This window comes from Pseudomyrmex gracilis, unplaced genomic scaffold, assembly GCF_002006095.1.
Source record: "Pseudomyrmex gracilis isolate BER0280 unplaced genomic scaffold, ASM200609v1 scaffold_204, whole genome shotgun sequence".
In the NCBI taxonomy this organism is placed as follows: domain Eukaryota; kingdom Metazoa; phylum Arthropoda; class Insecta; order Hymenoptera; family Formicidae; genus Pseudomyrmex; species Pseudomyrmex gracilis.
The window spans coordinates 235,344-258,325 of NW_018020788.1; the positions used below are offsets into that span (position 1 = coordinate 235,344).

General features: G+C 37.8%; 1 protein-coding gene across 2 annotated transcripts in view; it reads left to right on the forward strand.

Moving 5' to 3' along the window:
* The window catches only part of LOC109858444 (limbic system-associated membrane protein-like), a 68,079-nt gene extending 45,350 nt beyond the window's left edge, over positions 1-22,729 (forward strand). Inside the window, exons 2-6 of one of the 2 annotated variants that reach the window (XM_020435703.1) lie at positions 1,936-2,042; positions 5,749-5,921; positions 17,862-18,017; positions 18,817-19,150; positions 21,524-22,729. In XM_020435703.1, the coding sequence (XP_020291292.1) occupies positions 1,985-2,042; positions 5,749-5,921; positions 17,862-18,017; positions 18,817-19,150; positions 21,524-21,663 (861 nt within the window). In that variant the 5' untranslated portion in view covers positions 1,936-1,984 and the 3' untranslated portion in view covers positions 21,664-22,729. Of the gene's footprint in view, positions 1-1,935; positions 2,043-5,748; positions 5,922-17,861; positions 18,018-18,816; positions 19,151-21,504 lie in introns of both variants that reach the window. The other variant, XM_020435704.1, reaches the window with a different exon arrangement.
* Positions 22,730-22,982: the final 253 nt, after the last annotated feature.

Here is a 22,982-nt window from a genome sequence, read left to right on the forward strand (position 1 = left end):
GTATGTACATATTGTAATTGAAATTATTGTAAATATTGTGAAAATATTGTGGAAGTGCAACCTAATGATAGAAATATTTTTTTACATAAACAAAATAAATATTTGTTATTATTTAGTGACGATTCTTATAGCTTGTTTATTTTGTATTTTTGTTGTTAGGAGATTGCATCACGAGATAAACTATTGTTTACAACTGTGAAAATTATACACTCCTACAGATCATCGCTTCCTCGCTCAATGATGCGCTCAATGACTTGTATTAATTAATTAATGACTCAATAAATAATGCAAATTTTGTAAAATAATAAACTGACTTTTTTAGATTGATCCCCACTTCTATCTTCACACTTCAACTTCGTCGAAATTTTTTAGATATCCTGTATATATACATGTACAATAAATATCTTAGTTTCTAGGTAAAACTGATATATATCTCTTGTCAAAAAAGATCATAAATGTATCTGTTACAAAAAAAAAAGTTTATCAAGAACGGAAACTCAGTAGATAAAAAAATCTAAATAACGATTGCAATATTTTAAGCTTTTGTTTTATGCGGGATGTGTAGTTGACGTTATATTTATCTCTTTTTACAAATAACTTTGTGTATAACGATTTTCGAGCGGCAATTATGCGTTTGTGTTCGAAAACCGTCTTTGAAGTTTTTCTACTTCAAAAATGAAATCGAGATAGAATTTTCTCGTGAAAATTCGCAGTACAAATAATATTCCGGCCGAATATTTATTTATAGACCGGCAGAAATTCTCTTTGATATTCATCAGCGAAATATTATCACGCTCGTTCAACCATTGTTTCGCGTTCCAAAGATACATCGAGTACTCTTTCGATGTTTTTACTCGACGTAACTCACTGCGCCGTATCTCCCGCGTGATCGCGAATTTCCATCTTCAAGAGCTACTTTTCCATCTGTTGTATCATTAGTTTTTTTATTCCAGCGGAAACACGCTCAGCGTTTCCTCGGAGTTTCTCGTCGCTAGATGTCTCTTCTGTCGTAAACTGTTTCCACTAACTTTGGTAGTTTTAGAAAGAAAAGAGAGCAGTTACCTACGTTCGCAGTTTTAATTTTTAGCAATTTTAGAGTTTCGTATATCTCTGAAATTTCTTTTCAGAGATTTTTCTTTAAAATAAGTTGAGTTTCTTAAAAATATTTCAACTCTAAACACATGTGCACACATTTCTTTTTGTGATTGGGTTCTTCTCTATTAATTTCATTATTTTATTTATTCTCTTTACTTTTTACATGTATTTTATATGTATGTTTATATTCACACAGATTGTATATATAAGAAGGGATGAAATATATTAAAAGAATAGTGCGCTGACGTGTAAATAATCAGAACTGGACAAGAGCCCAAAGCGCATTGATCTCGACGAGGCACACAAAAAAAAAAACGTTTACATCCGCGTGCCAACAAGCGTTGAGAAAACCCGCACGTATCTCGTAAAAAAAGCTAGCTCCTTTTACTCGACGAAAGTAGTTAATATCTACGTTAGAAGCCGCTTGTGCGTAGTTTTCTGAAACATACTCTGCCAGTACTCTCACCGCGCCTTTGGGCGCAATTTTTTTTTTTTTTTTTCGTCCAGAGTGCATATGGTTTTGTGAAGGTGAACCAAGTGCCAAGTGTCGCGCGAAGAAATCTAAGACAGAAGATAGCACTTTATGTTAGACTGGCGAAACTTTTATCAAAAGATCTTGATGTTGCAAAGCGCTTTTATATTTGTATTTATTTTTTGCGGATTTACACAAAATGCAAACGCGCCTTGCAACAAAAAATCTGAAGTTTTGCATTAGGTACCGTAGCGCGGTGTGTATTTTGAACTTTTAAAAGTTTCTCAGCAGAATAAATACTATTTATATTCTGGTTTTTGAAAAAAAAACAAAACTTAATAATTTTTGTATATTTGTTTTGATTCCAGGTACTTCAAAAAGAGAATGCATGTTTGAAGAAAAGTACATCGATCAATCATGAGAACGCTTTGGATTGTGGTGGGCATTCTACTCGAAGTAAATTTGTACTTCACAGGTAAGTTTGAATAAATGAGATAGAGAGAGCTATGTGAGATTTAAGATTTTATTAACAGTGAATTGAAAATGCAAAAATCGCAATTGTTATAGATAAAATTTTATTATTATTTTATTATATTTTATCGTTGAAACTTTTTTGCATTAAGAAAGACTTGTTTGAAATAATAAAGTCATTGTTGTTTACATTTCGACTTCTTCAGCTAACGTGGATTTTACGTAATTTAAGTTTGTCGCGTCAGGCGAACAGAAATTTTGAAACTTTCATGGGGATTATAGATACACATTAATAGAATTAGAAATTGCGGCGGAAAGACCGAGGCTCATTCGAATTTCTGCATCATGCAAATCGCGTGTTTAAGTAGCAACTCTCTTGCAGCCTAAATAATTTTGTCCCTAATTTCCTTCCGGCGCGCGCTTCGTCGGCATTCGCTTCACGAGCGGCATACAATTTCCAACGGTAATGATGCCGCCGGAAGAAACGCGGGCGTTTCCAGCGCGTGTCCACGGCACGCCAGCGGAGTTTCTCCCCGCGTTTGGAGCGAGTTATTTTCGTGCCGGCATGGAAAACACTTAATTCGCAAGCCGACAAGTAATTTCCGTTTATCGTACGTAGAGCTGAAAACTGGCGAGCGTATCCTCGCCCTGTTAGCGTGTCGAACTTTTCGACACGCGCGTTTTGCGACCGAGTCGATCGCCCAACGATTTTGTTCGACGATGTTCTTTTTATGCGCGCGGCGGCGACGCTTTCTCTTCTCGAGAGACATCGAAACTCGTCCGTCGACACAAGTGTTCCAGCGGGAAAATTCGCAGAACGTCTCGTTTCCCGGACAACGCGGTAGTGAAAATTTAGGTCGTCGTCGTAACACCTCCGAAGCTTTAGATCTAATTGAAAGTTTAATTAAATGCACACCGGCCCCTATTACCGGGCCGTTTTACGATTTCCGATTCGGCAAACTTTCTGAAATTGTGCCAGATTAATCTTCCGATGTACGTGCGAGCACTAATCACCGGTAAATTCAATTTAGAAAATTGCAGTGCGATTGCCACGCCGGTTTTACACTTTGTCCCTTCGCTCGAGACAACTCGAATCTTAAAGACAAGCGTTTGAGAGATTGCAACGTAGCATCCTACTTAAGCGCGTTAATCATTTCTTGCTGGAGTACGTTCATATTTCTATAATACGTATTCTTTTTCTTACCGAGAACCGTATTTCAATATCGAGCATTTCTATTCGGTCTCCCATCATTGTAATGAAATATTTTTCTAGTTGCGTTATTCTAGACATTTTACCGTTGGAAAGAGATATTTTCAAGGAAAATAGTACAATCTCTGATTCCTAGCGAATATTTAATCACGCGCTCAGTTATTTTTAATTAAATATGCGAACGCGAAAAATACAGTTGTACTTTTTACACAACGAGATTTCTTCTATTTTTTTAGTGACAATTTCTATTGCGCTATTGATTATTAATTTTCACGTTTACGTATTTTAACAACAAAACAATATTAATTTACACATATATAAAATATCTTATTTTTAACGTTGTAAAACACCACTTTTTCTTGATCTCATATGTATTTTTTTGTTAAAATTACAACGTGCGTGTACGTCATGCGTATAACAATATTTGAGGCATAAAAAATTTTGATAATTTCTGGCAAATATCCGCGCGCGCTGATGATCCCTCAGAGTGTCGTTCGTTTTGTTCGTTTCTCTGTTTTATTATTTCCTACCTACAGAGAATTCGGCTATTTTTCCCGTGAGAATTTCCAGCGAATAATCACTTTGGAAAACCGTATGTCGACGGTGTGGCAACGACGTTAATTCACATCGACGAGGAAATTCAAGTGGGACGTTGAACAGCATCGACCGGTTCTGTGACGGTTCTCTTATGTTATCAGCTGTAAATGTAGCCGCACGTACACACACGAGAACATTAGATATTATGACTGCGTTTCGAGGAGCGCGCTATCTGCATTATTGCGTCATTATATCTTTGTTTTACATCCGTAATGAGCGATAAAGATAGAATGGTGGAATAACGCAGATAGCGTGCTCTCCGAACGCAGTCTTTATGATTTAGCTTTTTCAAAGAAGAGCGACCTGTAGTTAAGTTGGTTTGTGCGGGACCAGTAACCAAGATATCCCAGGTTCGAATCCGGGCAAAAATTTGTTCGGATTTTTGCAGGTCGCTCTCTCTCTGATAAAAACTGAATAGCTCACCGAGATGTATCTCTGTTACAAGATCCTTTGAATTCGAAGTGTTTTTATGGTGCACTTCCGGTGGTTCGGAGTCCACCTAAAATTGTCCTTGTAGGTCCTTTCTTACACTCTACAATCCGCACGAGAGTAACAGAAAGAAGAAAACCAAAACGATCTTTTCTTAGCTATAACGTCAACAATGATGACTGATATATAACTTAAATTACTTTCTCTAAATGATAAACAATGATTGTATAAAAAAGTCTGAAGTTGTATTATTGATTTTTTTTTTTTTTGGAGTGTTGTGTTGGAGATTCTATTATTCGTGACAAATAATCCGCGTATAAATTAAGTAGAAAAGATATAAATCTCCTATCGTTGTTTGTTATTTGTCGAACAAAAACAATATTGCATTGAATCGTTTGTATTTTATTTTGAAACAAATTCTTGTGTGTTATCTTGATCTTATAAAATTAATATAATTACTTAAGTTTTCTTAAAAATGCATTTGTTTGTCGCGACGAACTCGAGCGAGAACGAAGCGAGCAAAAGTTAGATTCGCGGACGCTAAAAAAAACAAAAAAAGAAAAACATCTGACACAACCGAAATATATACTAGCCGTGAGCGTACTAGCGGCGCGTATGTACATCGCCGCGTTTTAAAAGCGAACTTTGCGCATCGTCAGTACTACGCGCCAAGTTTTTGAGCTTCCAACTCGTCGAACAGAAATAGAAACTTTTCTGTATATTTGCCAGCGAGATGTTCACGCGTTTGGAAGAGAGGATTTTCTTTTGAGAGAGTCCGAGATGTGCAGAGAATGAATAAACAATCGGAACCGTCAAGCAAAACACACAGGTAAATGACAAGTCACGAGATAGACAAAGAGCGAGAATATTCACGGAAGTTCGCCGTTGGGTTTGGCGCATCTTGGGCGTCGATAAACGCCCGGCCGAATCGGCGCCCAGTAGTAATTGCCATGACTAAGTTATTCACTTAAGCCACTCGGATGACGCTCGGGTTATATATGCGTTATCATCGCGATCGCGGCTACGTTAATCTACGAGTGGGAAGGGCGGCTTCGTCGTCTCTCGCAGTCGCGCTCTTCGTCAACCATGGAGAGTGGCCATGGAAATCGCTTCTAATCCTTGATCATAGCCAGAACCTTAGAGCTAACGCGGACTGCAGGGACAACCATTATGAGCGCGGTAAACTTTCCGCATAACGCGGCGCGAGAAGTAATTTCCTACATTTCATTGCAGTTTCCGTTAATTATCACGCGATTTAAATATTCGAGAAAGTTTTCGCTTCCACTTTACAAACTCTAGATCTTTAATAAAAAATAAAAAAAAGAAACAAAACTCACGTTTTCATATTGTAGGAAAAAAAACTTTCAACAGTATCTAACTGTTTTGATACGATATGTCGCACGCAGGTGTTGCTGTAAATCGAACGAAATGGTTTCCTATCTTCAGAAAGCATTGTTGTAATTTATGTTCGCAGTGAGCCAGGCCAAGCATCAGCAGAACTCAAGTGCCAATAATGTAATCGCCCCATTGAATGCCGTGGAGAGTAAAAAAGAAGATGTTCCTGACGGACCTATTGGAGAGGTACTTGCTCAAAGTGGCAGCATGGCAGTTTTGCCCTGCAAAATTACCGATCCTGGTGCCGGAACCGTAAGTATATATGTATATATTTCGCACATTATATATATATATATATATATATATATATATATATATATATATAAATTAAATTAAATATATAACATGAAATATCAGATGTAATTAAAAACTTTTTTTCAACAATTCTTCTTTTGATTCGAAAAAAGTTGCACTTTAACATTTGAAGAAAAAAACTGTATTTATATTATCATATTAATTGATCGTGCATAGCTTGCAATGTGTTGCAACGATGAGCAGAAATAATATTCTTTTTCAATTTGTCGAGTAAAGACCGTGGAAAAAACGATTATTCTTCATTAAATATGAATAGTATAATCAATTAAAATGCGCAAGAGTAAAAGAAAGAGAGAGAGGGGGAGAGAGAAGCGAATAATTTTAGATCCGGAAATTAGCTCTCTTCTGGACGTATATTGAAATATTAATAATCAGCATTTCCCGCCCGATTCTTCTCGTGTCACTTCTCTGCTCGTTTCAACGCAACAGCACCAGCACCACCAGCAGCGGCAGCAGCAGCAGCAGCATCAGCAGCAGTAGCAGTCTCTCCTCTATTCACGCCAGATTTTCTAGATTTTCATTTCCGTTTTACGGACAGGTTCAAACGATTTTCATTTAATTTCCGTTTCCTATCGCGCACATGCCAAAACGCGAGTGATCCGTAAAGAAAAGAGCATGTTTCTAATATGTTCGCTTTTTGTGTCATATAGCAACTGAAACCATTTAAACGAAAACTGTTGACTTGACACACGGATGACACATGAAAAGAGATAAGATTTAAAACATCTAAGATGTTTTCCGAAAGAAACAACTTTCTTCAGTGACGGTATCCTCGAGGATAAAATATAAATCGTTGTGGCTGTGTTGTGTCTATACATGTCGCATGTCGATGATACCGTTTCTATGTGTTTTCGTACGTACCTTATCTTAGCTTGCGCTTTGAAAATAAATTACGCAACACGCTACATGACATCGCCACGTGGCTCACTTGCCATCACATGGCGATCTCACGACATACTTCCGCACATCTCTCGCAGTTCTCTATACTCTATTCAATAAGAAACTATACGATCTTATCGATATAAACCTTATTCTTAAGTAAATGAAGAAATAAAAAATACAAAGTGCAAACAAAATAAAAACAAAACACAATATTCACCAAAATAATGAAATTCACGGTAAGTTTCAGTTTCGATTTTTTCGTTTACCGTCTTTTAGTTTTCAGTTTGTTTTGTGTCGTGAAAAAAAACTGGTGTAGTTGCGGAAAACAATCGAACAAAATATTTTTATTGCATATCGTAGCAAAATCAATGTTAAAATTTGTATGTGTGTGCATACAAATTTAATGTAAATATATAAAAATACATATTTACACAAGCAGCGCGGTGTAGATTACATTATTTTTATGGAAAAAGTTTGTAAAAATAGAAAGTTTATTTTTAGGATACAAAAAAAAAAAAAAAAATAAAAGAAAATAAAACTACAGAAAGAGACAATAGATACGAAATTTCGATATTCGCTACTCAAAGAACAAAACAAAAGAAAAAAGCACACGGGACTAATAATCGCTGGTTCATTTTGTACTTAGGCTCGATGCGTGTACCCGTTTTTAATAACTGTTTGTGAAACTTCAAGCTTCCGATTTGTCGAGTTTGCGATTGAATGCGCAAACAGGTATTCCATCCCTTACGGAGATATAGGTTCTGCGTATAACCATGCAAACATGCACACGTTCCGAATACTCGCATACGGCACGCGGTACCGAAAGCACAAGCGAATGCGCCACGCTTGCAAGTATAAATGATAGGTAGAGTATTGTTGCGCGGAAGAGTTGCTGGTTGTGTTTGTTCTCTTTTTTTTTTTTTTGCGGCTTTTGCCGCGTATACTTTAATACCACAGTCGTTGGCAAATTGCCCTAGTTTACAAGCGCGGTGCACTGCGCAGTGCTGCACATGCTTTTTGTCTTATTTAGTATGGTATCATTCGCGCGAGGGAAGAATCGGTGAGCAATCTGCGCGAACAACGAATGCATCCGAGTTTCGCGTTTCGAAACTGTTTCTACATCATTCTCTGACAGATCTTGCACCACCAAATCCAAAAGCATTAATTGACAACATCCTAAAAGATCGATATCCGCCGCAATATCGCGAGTTAGAATTTCGTATGGATGGGTTCTCTGAGATAACTTCTCTCACGTTTTTTCGTGTATCTTTACTCTTTTTTTGTTTTTAAATAACAATGTCTTTTTTGTTGTTTGCATATTGATTCTGTATTCATTATCAGTTTTATTATGTATTACTTATAGAGGATCCAATGAGATTATCCAAATCTCTGTCTAATGTAAGTGTTTAAACAACTAAATGTAAATAAATTTTTTTTGTACATTATCATCTTAGTTTTCTCGTTGAAAAATTTTGAGCTCACGTTTCCGCATTGTGTCAGTCAACTCTGTTTATATTTCGACGTGAACGCGAAGATTTTTTTGTTGTCTCAATCACGACCACGCGAAATCGAAGTTTCTTACTTCTCGGAAATATTTTAAAATGTTTTAGCAGACGTCTCTTTTTTTTTTTTTTTTTTAATGGTAAACTGACGCCGTGCCAGATGCCACATGAATGTACTTTCTCTCTCTTTTTTTTATTTTTTTACTCTGAAAAAAGGTAAGAAAAGACTGAAAGGGCAATCCGGGTTATATGTACATTCGCGATCGAGGTGATGGAGACATTCTTCTCTCCGATGCTTCAGAAATCGGGATGGAATTCCGTGAGAGTCGACAGACGGTTCTCTCTATACGCGACAGGCGCAACGAGCGTTTCCATGAAATTCCAACTTACGGCTTTTTTCATATCGACATCGCGACGTGAATGAGACGTAAACCGACTTTAAATGCGCGTTTTCCGACACGTGAGTTGCTTCGTGTCGTTTGAAAACGCGCGACTTTTAGCCGCCCTATTTCGACCGTTTCCGACGCGATATCGGAACTCATACACCAGCCACTCCCGCTTTCTGTGCACCAAGGTGCAACTTCTTTGATGTACTCGGAACGGTAAATCTTATTGTTACGTGCTTATGTTTGATTAAATAAATAATAGAAAAATAATTTTTCTATTATTTTTCAAGAATCTCTAATATATTTTAAAAATTTTTCGTATTGTTATTTTATACATTGCATTTCTAAGATCTAACAATCGAGTTTTTTTTTACATAGTCACCATGTTGGTTTTCCACAAATTCCGGGAAGATGTTTGCTCCAACGTAAATCGAAAATTACGTTTCAATATTTGTCAGAAATCGATACCATCCGCTTGTTCATGTTAAGACCCCGCAACCGCTATAAACGGATGGAAGACCTGTTCTCGGGAAAGCGGGCATGTTTATGCGACCCCGGAAGGTTTACTCTTCTTCCTTTGATTCCTGGATTTTACAGCTCCGCTGGTCTTGGAGTGCAAAGACCTCAGGTTGTAATTTACTTACAGAGAGAATATTTCAGATCTTTTCTCGCCCTCTCTTTCTCTCTCTCTCTCTCTCTCTCTCTCTTTTTCTCTCTTTCTTTTTATTTGTCTTTCCTTCTCTCTACTTTACGCATTGCCGGTGTTCCTGCAAATACTTATAACGATAGCGACAACGATTTGTGTTTTCAGCTTCATCGTTTTTCTACAAGAAACTCTTTTTGTTCATTTTAATAAGATTATGAGAGAAGAGTCTTAATTTTTAGTCCACTTAATAATTTTTTTCCGATCTTCCGTCCTTTCACACAAATTAAATTATATCGACTGTGGAATCTCACAGAGAAAACTTTAATTAAAATATCAACGTTCACTAGAAGAATTTTGCGAATATTTCAATTCATCGTTTATTCATTCTTTTTTGTTTTTTTTTCTTTTTTTTTTATTTGCGTATAATACTTCAAACTTACCGTGCTTCTTTATGATCTCTTTCTTTCTCAAATTTTGATTAATTATTGCAGAGCCCTTATTTAATTTTTTACTTGAATGGAAGAGAATTTTTATTTTGAAAGGTTGAGAGTCACAGAGGAGCGGCATTAAAACTTGATGAATATACAGGACATATGTATACATATATCCAATATATGTGCGTATAAAAGAAGTTCTTACTATTCTTCATTTTGAGTGATAAGTTACTGGCAGGATTTTTGTTCGGGACGATACGAAAGTTGCAAAATCTAAGACCACTTATGCAAAATTCTCTGTCGCTGTCACGAACCGCATATAACCTCGGCGTATCCCGTACTGACTATGAATAAAAGATGAATTCATGCGCGTCTTGTGTACTACAGAAATATAGAAACAAGAAACAAGGCCGCTCTAGGCTTCTTTGCTGCGACCAAGACAAAAAGAACTTAGCTAGCGTGGTTGGTAAAAAGGAGAAGCGGGGACAAAAAAAAGATACAAAATGCATTACATTTTGTCTATGCAACTGCTGCTCGAGCGGAAGTTGATTCTCTTTGTTATGAGGTAGCATATCGTACACTGACACAATGGCTCAACTTTTATACAGAAAAGAGAGTTATAAAATGTTTTTCGAACAATGAAGGAATTCAATTTGTATATTTGGAACTTAATTATCTGAAATAGAAACGTAAATGACATAAATAATTAGACGTTTAATTGAGAAATCTCGAGATCGTTTTGTATTAAAACCTTTTTTTGTTGCAATTTATTTTTAGTCTGTCAGTTGCATTCGAGAAGCGGGAGGACGTTTTGCGTTCTCTCACGTAATACTGACTGATACTTAGCTGCCACTTCCACTTCTCTTTGAATATCTATGTAGCGCTACTTTTCTTATATATATTCTTCATAAATCATGATTTTTTTTGTAATTTTATGTAATTTTTCATTAAAACACTGAAGAAGATGGATCGAAATGTTTGCTACCATTTTTTTAAATCTTCAATTTAAAAAAAAATTGTACCCAAACATCTGGTGTTTAAAAACATTAGAACCCAACATACTTTAATTCAAGCCACGATATATCTCTTTGTTATTTTGTCTATATATTGCAATAACATTGAAGTTAGCGTGAAAGATATAGAAATAATACCCATTACAGTCTCTCTATCAGTCGTAATTGCAGTTCTATCCTGAGCACGTTTTCAAAATGGAAAACTATCAGACACTTCGTTATTTTTAAACGTTACGGACTGAATTAATAAATTTTTACCACGTACTCTTATAAGATATCGTATAAATTATCAGCCGACTTCTTCTTTCGTGTTTTATCAACGAGCTCCCGGATTCTTCAATTTAATGCGCCATTTATCTCTGCTCGAAGCTCTGACCGAAAAAGTTTTACGTAAAAGTTGCACGGCGAAAATATTCAAAGTCGTTTTTATTCCGCGCTTAGGTCTTTTATTCTTCGTTCTCTTCCGAGTATCGGGCATTATTCCAAAAAAAAAAAAAAGAGAAGAAGGAAATCTTCAAACGTCGAAGAGCGAAAAGCTTTTCTTATGACGGCAATCGTATCTGCTCGTGGATATTTAGAGCAAGCAGATTTTCGTCGTGATTGCAGACCGAGGAACGTTCTCTCTCGTTATTCGCGCGTTGTACTAGCTGTCGAGAGAAATACGATAATTCCTTTGATCACGGTAAGAAAATTCGCGATCCTTCTTTCACGCGGAATTTGCGACGCTCGGACGTCTGAAATGAGAGAGTTTTCGCGCGGTAGGTAATTAATCATTATTCGCCGGGAACTTGCGATTCACGCTCGAGGAGGTCAAGCACGAATCGTGCGCCGACCTTTCGGAGTTTGTATGGCAGCCAGCAATTTGGCTATCAATTTATGCGCATAATGTTACGCGACTTTATAACGAAATTAACTTATTCCGCCCAGATTCGTTCGTGTTGGGAGTAACGCATTCGTTTCGCTCGGCGATACGCGTCAGACCAATATAGATATATATATATATATACCTAATACGCTCGTGTGTAACGCGAAAATCGTTGGTCAAAGAGATCACTTGGCGAATTTACGCCGGGCTTGAATTCGGTCTGGAAACGTCGTGGCGCAACGAAAGGACGTCGACTCGCTGCGATAAATCACGTGATAAATGTCAAACCGCCGGATTAAAGGACGTTTCTCCGCAGCTGTCGGTCGAGAGAAACGTTTAAACGCGGAAAAGTCGACGTTTTACACCACGCACTTTCTCCGTTGCCTCATCGACGTTCTACAACGTTTTCTCTCGAAGAAAATGGATGCGCGCGGGTTACTGCCGGGAAACTTTCCCGCGAAAAATGTCCCCGAACACGATGAATCGCCGGATAAGATAGCCGGAAGAACGTAATGGAGGATATCCGGCGATGGGTGAAATATACGAGCGACGGAGTGGGAAAGAGTGAAGTTCTTCTTTGAGAACGTCGCGGACGTCGCGCGAATGAGAGATCGGCGGGAATGGGAAATTACCGGAAATGAAAGAAAAGATATTCTTAAGAAGAATTCCTTTATATAGATACGCGTTTCGCGACATTCTAAACTTCCCTATCTACTCTCGAATTTTTCCGAATACGTCCGATCACGTTTTTTATTTGTGAGGTTGGAAACGTCGTTTCTTCTTCTTTTGCGGATAATGCGGGCGCTTTACGTGCGCAAGCCGTCGCAAAATCCATTAATTCAACGAAAGGATTTTCAAAGGGGCTCATCCTTTTTATACTGATGCCGCGCAAAGCTTTATAGACTATACCTCGGTCTTCGGCGCGATTCTCGTGCATGCGAATATAATTTGCAAGAGCAGTTCCGTGTTAAATTGGAAAAGTACGTTTCAGAAACGGCGGCCTTTCGCAATTGAATAAAATTTATCCTCGCTACGCCGCGATTGATAAACACGAACAGATGACATAGATTGAATATAGCGCGAACTAAATTAATACAATATAATGAGGATGTAATAGGGCTTTTGATGGCGCTCATAGCTTTTGATGTTAAGGTACCGGTAGGTACGTTCATTTAACAAAACTAAATATGAACGGGTAATATAATTTCAAATCTCGCTTTGATATTCTTGAATTTATCACAATATCCCGCCTAATCTATAGATTGCACAAAATTGTCACATTAATATTATTAATTTATTACATTAAAAAGTCAACAACAGACTGATCTGTTGTAAATAAAATCTATATTGTGTCACTAACAGAGTCACATCAAAGTCACATCTGGGAATGATTAATGTGAATTAGCTCTAGAATGATAACGTCAATATTTCGTCGAACAAAGCAACGGATGCAGTGATTGAACGGTACACGTGTAATTCACCCATCTCGCTTTTGCACTTTAATACATCAAAATCGACGTATCGATTATAATTGTTTTCAAACTAAACCAAAAGAGAAAGAGAGAGAAAAAGAGAGAGAGAGAGAGAGTGTGTGTGTGTGTGTTCTGCTCTCGTTCTCAATACGGTCAATATACGCGAGAACTATCGCTTTGTATCTGCACGATACGTTCAAATAGCGTGATTTTCATTGCCGCACGTCGCAGAGCACAAATCAAGGCCAACAAAATGAAATTGCAACGTTACAAATAAAGAACCATAAATAAATAAATATACTCGCGATTGGTGCGAAAATAAGTTCAGTAGGTGAAACTCGCCGCACGAAGAGAACTAAATGATAATTATCTGTAATATCTCGGTGAAGTCTCGCGTCGAGAGTTTCCCGATTCTGTGAGTAATGCCGCTACAGCTTTAAGTTCTCGGGAGCTGTGCGATATGTATAGAACGCGGGCGGGTGTAGTGGTTGGCTTGATTCCCGTGCGCGCGCGCGCGCGCTATAGATGAGAGAGAACTTTCCTCATTACAAGAATACTTCTAAAACGGTTCGCCTGATAAACGAATGAACTTTCGGCGTTCCTTATCGGCGATCCCGATGTTATATATCGAGCAAGGAGCCAAAAGTGATCGCGGAAGTGCAGCGGCAACGGGACGGGGCGGCGCCTTTTAATTTTCTTCCCTATACCGCCGGTTATGCTTACAAAATTCCAAAAAGAAATAATCTCACCAAAGAAAAATTTTTCTTGCACATTAATTCACTTATGCGCGATAAAGAAAAATGTCTGCGAATTCTATATTGTTGTTTTTTATTTATTTATTTATTTTTTTTTATTATGCTTTTACACGCGCTTGGATTTTATTATTATCAATTGCTTCGAATATCTTTCGCGTTGATTTTTTGTTTTGTTAAAAGCGCTTTTGTTTCCGAGCTCGTTTTGCTCGTGCAATTAATTTTCGTGAAATTGCGTAATTCAACGGCATAAGTTACCGATTGCGGACGGCAATTCCCAGCCGACGCGACAGATAAAGAATGTGTGGGTACGGGTTTGGCCGCGTGTGGGCGCTTTAACCAGGGTATTTCCCAATTAAGCTTCCGACACGCGTGGTGTTACCGCTTTGGCTCCTTCTGCCAGCCGCGTGTGTGCGCTTTCCGCGAGCGCGGAATTGCCATTACTTGCCGCCGCTGTGTACAAAGTCTTCCTTGTCTAGACCAGCAATCTTCCCTCCCTCCCTCCTCGTCGTATAAGACTCAGCTTAATAGCTTCCTGCGGGAATTCAGAGGCCATCGGTTACCTAACATGCGTCTAATAAGACTGATGATGATCGCGAGAGCCCGGGCGAAACAACGTAAGAGGAAATTAAGTACCGGGTGCGCCGACGCGCGCAAGTCGGACATGCTACTCCAATTTGCATTTCGTTCCAAGTTTTAATTGGTTTTAATCCTTTGCGAACCGCACTCGTTTCTCTCTCTCTCTCTCTGTTTTTCTCGTTTCGTACAAACTTTTATCCTTTCCGCCGGAAAGCCAAATAGACCTACCTACTTCAACGTGCGCGCGCTAGATATACCTCAACACTTTTTCATATATTTGAGGTGAAAATTGAAGAAGCTCAAATAGGGCTATTATGCATGCAACGTCATTTCGTTAACGTTATCCGGGAATTGGTTGTATTCAAACTCGTTTTCTTTCTTGCAACGTATTCTTTTCTTTTTTTTTTTTTTTTTTCTGGTTTTGTTCACACACAATTGCAATCTGTAGATACGCAGCCATTTTGCATAAAATATGAAATCTGTGAGATTTTTTTGGAAAACAGTTTTTTGCGCTACACACAAAAGTTTTATTCAAATTCTTTCCCACACCAAAGGTGTTTGCTTTCTAAACGAAATAAAAAGCTTAAATTTGGTATCTTTCCCGATATGAGAAACCCGTGGAGTTGCGCAATATGTGAAATAATTTTTAACTTACGCGAACAACAATGAAATTTTGCATAAAGATCTAACTTGAAAGAAAAATATTGCTGACACTTTGTTGCAATCAGGGGTTTTGCGCGGAGCGTATTTCGCGTTCATATCGCAAGCGCTGTTACAGTCGGAAAACGGCTCAAGTTATCTTCCGTGCGTAATGTATGTTGTAGCACACATTAGTTTCGTTGTAACATACATTAGCCTCATTGAGCGTTTTACCGCGACTTGGTTGGTGCAGTCCCTTAATGGACGCGGTCGTTTCCTTAATTGGCTACGCAAGTGCTTGACAGAAATAGAATACACACGTACTCGGTAGAGTCAGACCGAGACATTGCTCATTCCTTATGCGTATATGTCTCCGCGTGTATGCGTGTGTGTAGTTATAATAGTTGTGAAACCTAACGACGTCAAAGAGAGATTCGTCATCTTTGTCTGACTGCTCGCGAAGACGATAAGTTCTCTAACTTCGTGCCGATTGGGGCAAACTCCTCTCTACCTGATAACTTCCAAACCATCTTCCGTCAGAGACTAGACTACGTGCAAGCACATACACACATAGTTCGAGTCATATTGGATTCCACGTTACACGTCGGTGCGCCGTAGATAGGTCCTTTTCAGGGTGGGATCTAGGATTACAGCAAGCACCCAGGATTACCGGGTTTGGCGGTACCAGAAATGTCATATCCTTGGGAATTGGTTTCTACGGGATATATCACGAGGAAATCGGTCTAATTATGTTCCGTCTGGAACGACCGAGTTCAGTGATGAGATTTTGTCTGCCTCGGATGTAAAAAAAAAAAATAGTCGTTCCGACGACGCGTGTATGTCGATCGTTTTAATTTACAATATAAAAATCCAAAACTCTTACTCTTTTATTTCATAAGAAATATTTCTAGAGTGGATGCAATTTTGAGTATATTTGATTGAGTATACATTATTTTAACACAATTGTTAATCGGAAAATTTTTTGTAGAAATTAACGCGTGTGCAAAAACTCTCGTCTGAGACAGAAAATGTGAACGATAAGCACAATCATAATGCGTCTAATGAACACTTGATCAATTTTAAGCTCTATCTATCTTGCACGATCGTGATTTTAATTCACTTTTTAAATAACGTCCGAACACGTCTTTTAAACTTTCGACCGACCAAAGACGTGTCTCCGATCAATAATGTGTTAAAAACTTTTCAATAGTTTTAGTACTCTAGTGTGATGTGTGTTTAATACCAAATCTCTTCTGTGTGATTTTAACGGGAGCAAAATCTATGACAAGATGAAGGTGAGAACGGGACTGCTTAATATCGGCTCGTTTCGCCAAAATTAATTAGGATCGCAAATGGTTAATGAGATACATAGCTAAGAATACGTGTAGCGGATCGTTACGTAGTTCGTCAGATAGTTCGAGCGGCGGCAAAACATCTGTCTTATGTTCTCTGACTTTAGAGTTTGCTGCGCGTAAAATATCTACGGCCTTTAATTAAAACGACAACAGTAGAAACTTCCTAATTAGAAATAACTGAATCCCCATTCGAAGCTGTTGATTAAACAAGCGACAACATCCTTATTATCACGTTTAGAGAACATAATTACTTTTACGCGTATCGCTATAACAAACGACAAGATACGCATTTGAAACTGTACAACTCTGTAATGATAATTACTCTCCGTCAAGGAGAATTTAATATTTATGTTATATTTCGTAGACATATACGGTTTTTGAAAGTGACATGTTTAGAATATTACAAGCATTCAATTTATTAAGAATGCTAAAATAAAATTTTTTCTTAAACAAATTTACAAATTTAAAGTTCTGTAGTATCAAACTAGCGAAGAGAGAGTTATTCGACCAATGTGAGAGCCATGTGTTGAGTGTACGTGCGCAAAATATATTTTCGAACGTGTAAATTATTACACGCAATAATTCGAACTGGAATTCAATTTAAAAATTCATGTTCGAAGCTTGTTTTGCATCACGTGTATATGAATTACAGGTTTTACTTCTTATGAAAATTTTATTGCAAATTTTTTTCCTTTTATCTTTTGCTTTGACGGTGTTAAAAAAAAAAAAAAACGTAATGTAGCTAAAAGTAAAAAGAAATTGTTTTCTTTAAATTGAATTCAAAAGTAGTGAGAAATTGATAATATATCGCTACGTGATTAAAATACCGTATGATGTACTCGCTATCCGATATATTGAGCATAGTTTCGTGGTTGGCTCGCTGGGGAACGAAAATTAGCCTGAAATTAGGCTGCTCTAATGGCCGTGATAATTGATATTCGATGCGCGTCGAGGCTTCTCTCTACATTGCCTCACATGACATACATACGTTGTTTCCTATATATTGTCGCCGTAAATGGCCTAACTGTTTTCAACCCTCTACGATACGTACACAAATAGCTTTCGTTATCCAATTGTCGTCGCATCCTGCAGCCAAGTAGCCATCATAATCGGAATTATTTCTTTGAAGATGGCGTATTTAAGATATTTTTTTGTATTATTATTCAAAAAATCATTCAAACAAATATCTTCACCAAAAATATTGTGCGATAAAGAAATGGATTCACAAACAAGTTTCCTCGTTTTTGTTTGCGCAGCTTGGTATTTAACTTCCTCCAATTTTATTTTTTATAAAATTAAGATTAGAAAGACTTTGTTTTTTTTTTTTTAATAGTTTTATCAATTTGTTACAGATCACGTGGATGAGACGGAGAGACAGACAAATTCTAACAATCGGCACCACAACACACTCTATTGACAAGAGATTTGCCGTCAGACACTCCAGCACCGATTGGCAACTCACAATACGCGCCGTAACAACGGACGACGCCGGTATTTATGAATGTCAGGTACGTCGGAAAATTATTCGTTGTACATCTCATATAATTAATTATTTATATATATTGTAATATTAAAATATTAAAATATTATAGTAATTATACATATTTTATAGCTCACATTTTTTATTTTGTTTTTATTGGAATATTGCTGCCTCTTCTCTCTCTCTCTTTCTCTCTCTCTCTCTCTCTCTCTCTCTCTCTTTTTTCTCTCTTTCTCTTTCTCTTTTTCTGTTATCGTACGTATCTTAATCATACATATGTGATCTTTAAAATTTATGTAATGAAAACTCTCGTAATAACAGAAAAGTGATTATTGCTATTAATGAATTTTTAAATAGAAAACAGATCAATGTTAGCCAATTATAGCTTTTGCTTAATTCAAAACTACATTAAAACTAAAAATGAATATTTAATAGCTGTTGGTTACAATAACGCCATAAACGTTTTTTAATTATAAATCGAAAGATTATATTGATTACTTATGTACAGTTTTATCAAAGGTTTCACGTGCCGAAAATGTCGACCAAAATGTCAACGACGTTACTTTCTTACAAGATACCGTTTAAGATCGGGGATATCATTACAAAGAGTCTTTAACCACAGACGCTTAAAGGCCGCTTTAATGACGAACATAAATGCCATAACACAATATGGCACGCTATAATTCTACTTCAGAATATAATAGTTTTAGAGAGAGAAACTGATTTATATTTCAAAATAAATTATCTTATATATCACGTCTCGACAAAAAAATATTCAAAATTTCATAAATTTTAAAGATACCGATATTTTTTTTTTGCAATTGCAGGTGACGTCGCATCCGGTGCAGCGAAACTTCGCTCGTCTCACAATCACGGAGGCGTACTCAATAATACCAGGTGCGCCTGATCTTCATGTGAAACAGGGCTCGAGCCTTCGTTTGGACTGCCAGCTTATGGCAGCCACGGAGAAGCCCCTTTACGTCTTCTGGTATCGTCAAGGCCGTATGATAAACTATGACGAGGAGCCTGGCGTCGACGTCAAGCTCACGCCAGGCGGCTCGATTTTGACGGTGAACAAAACGAAGCTTACGCACGACGGGAACTACACGTGCGTACCTAGCAACGCCAAGCCGGCGTTCATCATGGTCCACGTTATTGAAGGTGAGGTCACAAAGAGCAATTTTTCGAATAAATTCACGGAGAAATTCTCGAACGCAAAATTGCTCGAATAAAAAAAAAAAAAAACAATCGTTAACAATTTGTGCATAAAAACTAATTTGAATTTTATGAAGGAAGAGAATAAATTAACTACTTTAATCGAAGAATATATTGCGAGATTTTCTCGTTAAGAGATTGAAAATCTCTTCTGTTAATTGTGTATCAAAACGGTTCTGGAGACTAACGAACCGACAAATTGACCGAAGTTATGTCTCTAAACACCTGTGCAGATCCGTAGACGTCTTAACTACTATTCAGCTTTGCGTTCTCGGCGTGAAGCAAAATACAAAGACCATTTGCTTACCGACCATAGACAAGTAATTGACAAACAATTATGCATTAAGAAAATCTCGCGTTAATGTATTTCAACAATAATTGCAAAAAAACGTATTGATGAAAAATTCGAACAGCTGTTTGAATGACATAACGCGCAGACTTACGAAATATAACTCGATGGAAGGATGAATTCTGAAGATGAACAGACGAGAGATTCCGTGTTATTACATATCATAACAACGCGGCTTACCTATGTGTCGATAGGCAGAATCCACAATTCTGGAGAGTATAACGCGGTAGTAATTGACTCGCTCTAGTTACGCTGGCGAAGATCGGCGCCGATCGACGAGAGGAACTTCCGCGGAACTTGAATATTCATTAGAGTAAGAGCCGAACAATTAAACGGTTGTAGGAAGCTCATTACGATCGGATTTAGCGGCTCTTGTAGACGCATTCATCCCGAAACCCATCTCTTCCCTTGCCATTCCGCCTCTCCTCTACCCTCTCTTCTATCTCCTTACCCCGCTATATAACTCGGCCGCGATAGCAGAAGGGCGGTTCAAAATTGTACGACCGCCTCGTGCTAACGACGAAACTTTTACCCTCCTCGAGTTCGTCGCCGAGGACGCGAAGTTCGACGCAATTTTTCCAAAGTACGGTGTAACTTCGGTGCCGGCTTTACTTACACTTTAACGCGTTTAGTAACTACGTAATAACGCGATAGTCCGTGGGGAGCATTATCAAACTTATCTATTATTTTCCCCTTACGAAACGATACTCACGATTTTATTTTAATTTTTTTTTTCTCATCGCGCTTGTGTTACAACGCGCTTTCGACATCGCCGGTTCGCGCGCTTCGGAAGTTTTTCGAAACACTAGTCTAACGGTTTACCGAGTCTGTTTACGCCAAAGTTTACCTTCACTATCTTCTTTATCTTTAAGCTTGTTTGTGAAAAATGAAGAAAATAACGCTAGCTGAAACGTGGTTGAATAAAACGCAGCAGCTGAAGTTTGAAGTTTTTGTTATCTGAAAACTTTCTATATTTTTTAGATTAATTTATGTAAAAAAGAAACTAACAACTTTCGCTCGATTCTGAATTAACAGCTTACTTTGAAGAATTTCTAGAAATTGTGTAAAAAAAAAAAAGTAGCACACATTCTGAAACAGGTCATCAAGTTTTGACAAATATTCTTCGGATGTTTGCCACGTTCTCTTCGTCGATATCAAAGCGTGTGACAACAAGAAAGCGTTCACGCGCGTGACTGGATTCTAAAAAAGATTTTCTACAGCAAAACACGCGAAATGATCCGTGTTTCATCTTATATCTCAACTAGAAACGCCGGAGGTCATTTAAAAACTGTCTGTTTCAATCTTCACGGAGAAGTTTTACTATTCAATAAAAAAAGCTGTGTTTTGTTTGTACATTTTTTTTCAAGTTTTGTTAACCGACAAATAAAATAAAATAGAAAATTTGTTGATTCCCCTTGGAGTTGTCATACATCTCACAATTATCGCTTATCTCTGAGCTAACTTCTTATCTTATATATACAAACTATATATTTAATTACTAAATTTAATCCTAACTTTTATTTAATCTAAAGGACGAATATATAGTTTTTATTTTATTGTTACTAGAGTGTTAACTTCTTTAACGTGAAAACATTTAGATTTAAATCTAATGTATTTTCTCTTGTTTTACTTTAAAGATCTAATAAATTAATATAAAAAGAATGTACACACAAGTAAAGAGATTTATATTTGTACGTAATATTGCAGCTTATATATTTTGAACACATATTCTCATTTCTGCAAAAGAGTGAGAAAGCATCTGTTGAGATTACATTCAATCTTGTAAGTAGACAAACATATATCTCCGCGAGTCTCATGTACTTCATGTATATATATACTCAAACCCTTCATATCCCCACGGCAAAACGACAATCTAAAATCAAGCAAACTTACGTTCCTAGTCCTCGCGTCGTCGTTTCTCTCCTTCTACTTCATGTCGTATGAAGCGCAGCTTTCTAATCTCGTTGCAGAGGAGGAGAAGCCGGCAGCGATGCACGGAGGCGACAGAAGGAACCTCAGTCCGGCAATTTTGGCGAGCAACTTTCTAGTATCCTTCCTGGCGGCCGTCAGCTGGAGGATACCGAGTTTCACGAGTCTTTACCCGACGTGAATTACCGCCGTTCCGACGGCATCCCACGGCTCGTGCTCCTCCACGACGACGACAACGACGACGATGACGCTGGACCTGCCGAAGAAAAACGAATTTTTTCAGGTTGTCATTCGGCCTATTTGGCGCGACACGTCGATTCATCGTCGTTTGTTCCGCCCGAAAAAAAAAAAAAAAACACTCCACAGTGCCGGGAATTGTGCGCGTTGTCGTGGTATTGTGCGAACCGTCGCTGATACCTCGGTTCATCCCCTAGGTGTGTTTCTCTTGCATAATACTAAATAAACACTGTTCACAGATACCTCGTTACACGATAAGCGTCGTGTTTCCGGTTTGACAGTGTCCTGTGGCCAGCGAGCTGGTCTGTTTCTCACGGCGTGCGCGTACACACCCCCAGTGTGTGTATGTGTTGCGTGCGAGGTCGTTATCTTCGAAAAAAAAAAAAAAACCTTCCTTCTCACGTCACTTCCTAACTTCCGTCTTGATCCGTGCTCGCGCGAAGTGCCGCGTAAGTATGTGTTTTTTCGCCGGACGATACGTCGTAATCTGTTTTTGGAATTGAACTAGCGATTTATTGTATAGAGGATACGTTTTGTCTTAAAAAAAACTTAAATCGCGACGTAATCTTCTGGTTTCGCGACGCGTAATAGTTTTGCAAATACAATTCAGATACAAACGTTTCGCGCGCGATTTATTTCCGCCACAATACGGATTTTAATAGTCGTGACCTCAATTTTTCTATCTCGGGTTATTTGTGTAGATTTTTTCTGCGATAAGAAAGTCTCGTTGAATCAACTCGAACGATTTCAGTGGATAATTCAAACACGGCTGTAAAAATATAGAAAAACAGAATTTTTATCTCTAAACTGTAAATTTATCGCGTGTGCTACATTTCTTTGAAAAATAAACGATAATATTCTATTTTTTTGTTATCTGCTCTGTTTATTGTTATTTAAATTGGAACGTTATGTTATTGTCTCAACGAAATTGCTATTTGCCTCGGATGGAACCACGTGAGTCGACGACGAAGCGAGAAGAAGATTACAAAAAAAAAAAAAAAAAAAAAAAACTCCACGGTACTAAGGTACATTTATAAAGCACGCGAAAAAAGTCGCGTGAACGGAAAAGTGGTGTACTGTTTGTTTGGATAGGAAGTTTGGTTTCGCGCGCAGGAAACTTGTTTTCCCCGTTTGTGGAACCCTTCCGCTCAATAACACGGCTCGTTGATATCTTCGGTGTGTGTGATAGGCGAGCCGTTTTTCTTCGTGTATATGCATTCTATACATATAAATATAATATACGTATGTATTTGTTGCGAACAC